This window comes from Parus major, unplaced genomic scaffold (assembly GCF_001522545.3).
Source record: "Parus major isolate Abel unplaced genomic scaffold, Parus_major1.1 Scaffold361, whole genome shotgun sequence".
NCBI lineage: Eukaryota > Metazoa > Chordata > Aves > Passeriformes > Paridae > Parus > Parus major.
The window spans coordinates 16623-23619 of NW_015379292.1; the positions used below are offsets into that span (position 1 = coordinate 16623).

A 6997-nucleotide genomic window follows, 5' to 3' on the forward strand; every position below is an offset into this window, starting at 1 on the left:
GGCTGCTGGGTCCCAGTGCAGGAGCTGCACGGCTGCTGGGTCCCAGTGCAGGAGCTGCACGGCTGCCAGGCCCCTCCAGGACACGGCCCCTGGCTGTCCTGGGGGCTGTGACACCTCCCAGCAGTGACAGGGACCCTGCCCAGTGCCCAGGGGCAGCACAGGGTTCTCCTCACACCCGGGAGCTGCAGCTGCAGCTGCTCCCTTGCCCCAGCAGCCACGCAGGATGACCAAACAGCCTCTGGCCACTTGGGAAGGCACCACGGGACCCCAGTCCCGGTTTCCAGCTCTCCTGAGGAGGCACCAAACCCCCTCACCCCAAACTCTCACACACCAGGTACCTGCCCCCTTCACCTGCAGACACTTCTGTCCCAGCCAGGAGTTAATGCCCATCCCAAGTCTGTTTCCTTTTTCCTCCCATCTTCCCCTCGTCTGTGGCCTCTGGCCATTCCAGCAGGAGCTGATCCTGGGAAGCATCGCCATGGGGACTGGGAAAAGATCCCTTCCAGCTTTCCTCCCTCACCCTGGGATGAGTCCCAGCCCTGTGAAGCAGTTCAGAGCCTCAGAGCCTTCTCCAGAGGCCTCAGCAGCTCCTCAGGGGTTCCTCAGTCACAGCAAGCATCCAAAACGTGCTGGAGGAACCAGGGAAGCTCCAGGACCCCTGGCCCTGTGTCACAACAGAAGGCAGCACCGATATCCAGGATATCCAGCTCTTGGATCCACTCCATGCCAGGAGCCCAACAGGATAAATGCAGCCTGGAGAAATGCACAGCAAGGCTGGGGATGGCCACAAGCAGGTTCCAGCAGCACAGAGATTCCTGTACTTCCCTCACTGCCCCAGTCACCCCTTTGGCATCGCAGGACACTTCTCTTTCCATGAAACATAACAAAATTCATGTTGTGTGCAGCATCTCTGCAAATTTGGAAGAAGGCTATCTGCTGGAGGATGAATAATCCAATTAAAAATGATTGGAGGATCTGGCCCAAATAAAAGAAAAAAATATCACCTGACAGACCCAGCCAGGTGCTGGTCTTTGCTCCTGAGGTCTCTTTGGTCCTCACGCTCAACCCAAGGGGGGATCCCCTTGTGGAAGGACTGGAGGGAGCTCAGTGAGTTCTGCTGGCCCCATCCTCCCTCCCCTCCTCTCCCCAGGGCTGCACCCAATCTTGCTCTTGGGCCAGGTGGGATTTTACCATTTCAGTGCCCCCAGGAAGCTCCATTTGCCTCATGATCAGTGAAGCTGATCAATAAATCCCTGCTGGAGCTTGGTAAATCACTGGGAGAGCTCGGTCCTTGGGCAGGCGGAGCAGGGGAAGGAGCACCAGGGAAATGAGAGGAACTGAAGGACACAGAGGAAGATTCCTCACCCTGAACTCACCAGCTTTGCTTCATGGCATTTGTACAGAGCCACGAGTGACCCGGGAGGAGGAACAGCCCCTTCCTGCCACCCTTCCCATTCATTCCCAGCAGCCTCAGGGCTAAATCCCACTTGCTTCATCCCCCAAGGGGCATCTCGGCAGGAGGGAGGGGAGAAGGACATTCTGCCCTGGTGAAAAAACTCTTTTTTTGGCTATGGAGAGAAGGAGGATTCCAGTACCCAAAGGGCTCAAAGGAAAGCAGCCAAAGCTGAATGGATGGCAGGGGAGCAGCTGTGCACATGCCATGAAGGAGCTCAGGAGAGCAGAAACAGCCACAAGCTCTCCTGGCAAGCACGGGGAAGATGATGGAGCCCAAATCAGCACCGACAAACGTGGGTGCAGTTCTCAATTTCCAGCTGGGTGCACGGAACCCTTTGCCCTGGCCAGGGAGCACACCGGGCACCGGCAGCCGTTCCCTCCAGGATCCCAGAGAGCTCCTGGCAGCTCGGGCTGGGCTCCCTGGGAGCGGGGGAAGGTGATGAAGAGGAGCTGCAGCACTGCCTGGAGCGAGCCCAGCCGGGTGCAGCCCTGCCAAGAGCAGAAGGGGCCGGGGCTCATCTCTCCCACACACACACTCCCTTCGCCTCCCCGCAGTGCTCACCTGGTTGTCTGCTGGCACAGGGGCTTCTCAGCCGGCCGTGTCTCCCTGGGCAGAACCAGGAGCGCTGAAGCTTGTGCGTCCCCGGGCTGCGGGCAGGGCCGGGCTGCGGCGCGGCTGGCGGGGACCCCCGTGGGGGCCCGGGGGTGGCCACACGGCTCGGGGTTAGTGGCAGCCACGAGGAAAGGGGTGGAGGAGGCCAGGGGCTGGCTGGCATGCAGGGGGGTAGCGTTAGTGGGCTGCAAGCCGTGCCCGGGGGCTTCCTCCTGCAGGCTGCAGAAGCTGAAGTCGCCCTGCTCAAGCTTTTCGGGCAGCACAGCCTGGATGGGGAGAGGGGCTGGGGGCTTCTCCACGAAGGGATTGCTCGGGGAGCTCGGGCTCAGCGCCAGGGTAAAGGGATTTCTCATGGCTGACGCTCCCGGGGTGCGCCTCTCCTCTGCCCTATCTGGCTTCCAGAAATCGGCTCTCTTGAAGTCTATCCTGCTCTCTGCCGAGCGCCCCTCGCTCCTGCCCCGCTCTGCCTCCCCGGCAGGAGCACGGGGCTGGGGCCGCTCTCCTGCTCGCCCCTCAGTGTCCTCGCACGCCAGCTCCGGCTGGGATGGACTCTCCACACCTTCTGACCTTTGGGGACGTGGGTGTGGATGTCCAGCTGCCTCCTGCTCTTCCAGAGCCATCCAGCTGGCCGGCTGGCCCAGGTCTGGCTTGGAAGGTGGGTTTAGTTGTGAAACACTGAGCTCCTCTGGGAACAGCTCTGGTTTGGAGGTCATTTCCCACGTGGCACTGTCTGTGGCCCCCTGTGTCTGAGGGGATAAACCGGGCTGGCTCCAGCTCTCCTCAGCACCCGACCGCTCCAGTCCATCCAGGGAGAACTTGGATGTGCAAGTCTCAAACTGCTCGGCCACACCTGTCTTGTTCATCTCCGATGGTTGTTCTCCCACAGAGGTGTCCCCTGTGCCCAGCTCGCCGGCTCCTGAGTCCGCAGCGGCAGCTCCGGCACCCTCGGGCGATGGGAATTCGCTCCCGGTGTCCGCTCCCGGCGTGGGCAGCCCGGGAGGCGCCGGCACGGGGGGCTCGCTGCTCCCACGGCTCCCTGGCAATTCCATCTCTGCTCTCGGGCCCTCCGAGTCTTCCCACTGCTCCCGTTCGCCTCGCTGGGCGCCCCCGGGCTCCCCCTGCTCGCCGTCCCCCACGGCTCCCGCGGCTGCGAACCACCGGGGGGGCTTGGGGGGCGGCACGGGGGTGCCGGGCTCCTGGCGGCCGTGGGGCGCTGCCCACGGGGACAGCACCACGCGCCTCTCGCGGATGTCGGAGCTGAGCGTCAGGAGCCCTTCGCTGGCCTCGAGCCGCATGCTGGCCTGCAGCCGGAACACCGAGCTGCGGATGTCCAAGGCGCCCTCCCGGCCGCCCCCGGGCTCCGCGTCCCCGAGCAGCCGCGGGGGCACGGCCGCCACGGTGCCGCCTGGCAGGGCCTCGGGGGCCAGCTCGGCGGGGAAGGAGCTCCTGGGTAACACACGGGACGAGCTCTGCGCTTCAAAGGCGCCCTCGCCCAGGAAGGGCGGCCGCGGGCCGAAGGAGCCGTCGGGCAGCGCGCGCTGCTCGGCCGCGCTCGCAGAGGGGTCAGCGGCGGTTTCCGTGGCTATGGTCATCCAGCCGTTTGTCCCCGCGCTGCAGGGCTCCTCCTGGGCGCTGTCCCCTTCCTCCCCAGCGCCGCTGTCACCGCTCAGCGCTGCCGACGCCTCTCTGTCCCCGGGGGTGCCCGAGGTAAAGGCGGCCGTCCACACCGTGGGCGTGCTGCTCTTCCTCCTCCTGGCCACGGACCCCGCGGACACGGGGCTCAGCACGTCCTCGATCACCGTGGCCTCCTGCGTGGTGCTCACCAGGTTGGCCCCCACGTCTAAACTGGAGAAATTTGTCCAAGAGCGGAGAGCTGCGGGGATTTCAGCGCCCACGGGCGCCTCGGCCTTTTCAAAGGCTTTGGAGCCCTTGCGGCAGGGTGGCTCCGTGGGGCTGGCTCTGTCCGTGGGGCTGGCTCTGTCGGGGTCGTCGATGAAAGCCATGCCCTCTGCCGCCACCGAGGCAAAGAAGTTCTCCTTCTTCCGCTCTGGCTTGAGCCTGCTGGTGGCAAAGGCGTCGAAGGTGTCGTCCCACTCCGAGGGCAGCGGGGGGACGGCGGGGCCGCTGTCGGCAGGAGGGAGCTCTCCCGGTGCTGGGGGAGTTGTTTCTGGCACGGGGACACCGACGCTTTGGGCCGGACACTCCCTGTCGGGCTCTGCCTGCCTTGGGGAGGCAGAGGGACCGCAATCCTCAGAGGAATAAAAGCTCCCAGCGACCTCTGGTGCAGCACGCGGCCCAGGCGGGAAACTAGAGAGAAAGTGAGTAGGTGAAGGAGAATTTAGTACCTGGTCAGCGAGGAGCTCCTCAAAGAAGGGATTGCTCTGCAGGGAGTTGAGGAATGGGTTGGTGGGGGACAAGCATCCGGCCTGGCTGTCTCCAGGAGCGGGAGGGAGGTTAGAGCTCGGCATGCTAGCGGCGAGGGCGGCAGGGCACGGGGCAGGGGAGCGGGGAGCAGAATGACAAGGAGCATCTGAGCTGGTTTCTACCTGAGGAGACACTTCCAGGCTGTGGAGGGAAGACAGAACAGTCCTCCTGGTTAATGCTGTGACAGAGCTGGCAGCACACACCACACACACACCAACGCTCCAAGCAGCGCGATGACCAAACCCATGCCTGGCTCTTGTTAGGCAGAGCGATGAGCATGGAGTCAAGGCGTGGGAAGGACATGCACGACACACGGGATGGGGCAGCCCTGCTCCCAGGGCTCCTCCACGTTCTCCTCTCTGCCTCAGCCAGCCCAGGAGCCAGAGAGGTTTCCCCAGCTCCTGCAGCCCCAGGACTCGCTCGGTGACTTTGTCCCGCGGGTGGGGTGCGAGGAGCCGGCCGGGCTCTTGGATCAGGGTTACCTGAGCCAGCCCAGGCACACAGAGGAGCCTTTCCCAGCTCACCCAGTGCCTCCACACTGGTTTGCAGCACGGCCAGGCTGGGAGCACACACTGAGCTCACGCTCGCACACGAGGGAGGCACAGGGCTGAGGGAGGCCCAGGAACAGGAGCCCAGCACGGGGCCAGGCCAGGGCCCTGTCTCCACCTCCCACATGTCCCTTGTCACATCACTTCTGCCCGAGATGCCTGAAACCCCACGGGGGATGCCAAGGTGGAAGGGATTCAGCACATCTGGAATTCAGAACCTCAGCCCAGGTGAGGTGACAGTGCCCTGCTGCACTTCAGGCAGGACTGAGGGACCTTCCTTCGGGATTTCACTCATCTTCCTTTGGGAACAACTCCAGCAATGTGGAGTCACCACCCCGAGGAGGCTCAGAGGTTTCCACATCACAAGGGGGGTGTGGTGTGGACACCCCACATCCAGCTGGTGCTCCACTGCTCCCTCCTCCCGGCTCACCCTCGGGAGGAGCAGTCCCATCCCCAGCACAGGGACACCCAGCCCTGCCCCATAACACATCCCATGGGATTGCTGCCTCCTGCAGCAGACACGAGCTCCAGAGACTTCCCCTCTTGGCTGGGGAGAAATCTGGGCACGGCTCAGCCAGCTCTGGGCCACCAAGGCTTAAGAGAAAGGAATAAATTCATTCCTTGGCCAAGGAATTTCCCTCCCCAGCTGCTGGGAGGGATTACAGGTGGCACTGCAAGATCACAGAGCTGCTTGGACAACAATTTCCATGTTATTGCGCATCCACCCAAGGCCTCAGACACATTTTAAAGCACAAAATGCCATGTTGAGGCAAAAGCTGAGGCTGGTGATGGTGCAGCTGCTCAGTCCCAGGGTGTTGGGCTGGCACCACCTCGGCCCAGGAGCGGTGGCCCCACCACGGGGACCCCCTGCTCCCCACGCAGCTCCCAGGAAAGGTGCCCTTCGGAGCCCCCATCCCAGTCTGGGGACACAGAACCCTCCCAGAGAGCGGCTGAGCACAGCCAGCCCCTCTCCAGCACCCCTGGGACACCAGCCAGACACTGAAGGCACCTGAGACAAAGAAAAGCTTTGAGCTCTCCATCCTCCCTGGGAGCTGCAGCTCCCTTTGGGGCACACACAGCTCGTGGGTGCCCTCTCCTGCTGTCACAGAGCAGCGGTGGTGGCCCTGCCCCGTGTCCTCTTCTGCCTGGCCCCACGCTGCAGCCCAGCCCCTCCCGGGGGCTCTGAGCGCTCCACAAGTTTTGGGAGAAGCTGGTGGCACAAAGCACTCCAGACTGGCAGCCACACTCCATGTGTGGAGGGAAACCTCTCCTGGAGACCAGCAGAGGGTTGGACCTTCCTCCCTAAACCCCTCGAATTTATGCTCCCCACAAGAGGAGAAGAACTGCTCAGTACGTCACCACTCAGCTGGACGAGTTCACAACCTCCACAAATAAATCTTCACAGGGCAAACCATGGCAAATTTTCCTTCCAGGCTGGAAAGGGAAGGTGACAAGAGAAGGTGACAAGGGAAGGTGACAAGGGAAGGTGACAAGGGAAGGTGACAAGGGAAGGTGACAGGGCCCAACCACCACAATCTCAGGGTGGCTGCAAGGGGCACAGGGCCCTGCCCCAGCTCTGTTTGTCCTCCTGGCTCTGTGCCTGTGCTTTGCTCCTTTGTGCTGAGTAAGAGCATCCAGGGCCTGCTCCAGCTCTGCTGGGCTCCAGCTCTAAAAGGCTGCAGAGCATTAATCAGCTGCAGGCTCCTAACGAGCACTGGCTGCTAATGACCAGCCTGGCTGCCAGAAGCTGAGTGGGTGCAGTTCCCTCCTCAGGGGTGGCGGATGCCAGAGCAGCCCCTTGCCCCTTGCAGCAATCCCCACCTGCACAGCTTCAAGGCCTCCTCAACCCCCTGAGATGATCCTGTCCTCATTCCCCACGTCATCATGGAATGGTTTGGGTTGGAAGGGGCATTAGGGATCATCCCATTCCACCCCAGCCATGGCAGGGACAGCTCCC

The 6997-nt window shown here is 62.8% G+C and overlaps 1 protein-coding gene across 3 annotated transcripts in view; it reads right to left on the bottom strand.

Annotated features, from left to right (window-relative positions):
* The window catches only part of RAB11FIP5 (RAB11 family interacting protein 5), a 30373-nt gene that overhangs the window by 12240 nt on the left and 11136 nt on the right, over positions 1–6997 (bottom strand). For 2 of the 3 annotated variants that reach the window (XM_033511584.1, XM_033511585.1), the window contains exon 3: positions 2018–4375. In XM_033511584.1, the coding sequence (XP_033367475.1) occupies positions 2018–4375 (2358 nt within the window). The remainder of the gene's footprint in view (positions 1–2017; positions 4376–6997) is intronic. The other variant, XM_033511586.1, reaches the window with a different exon arrangement.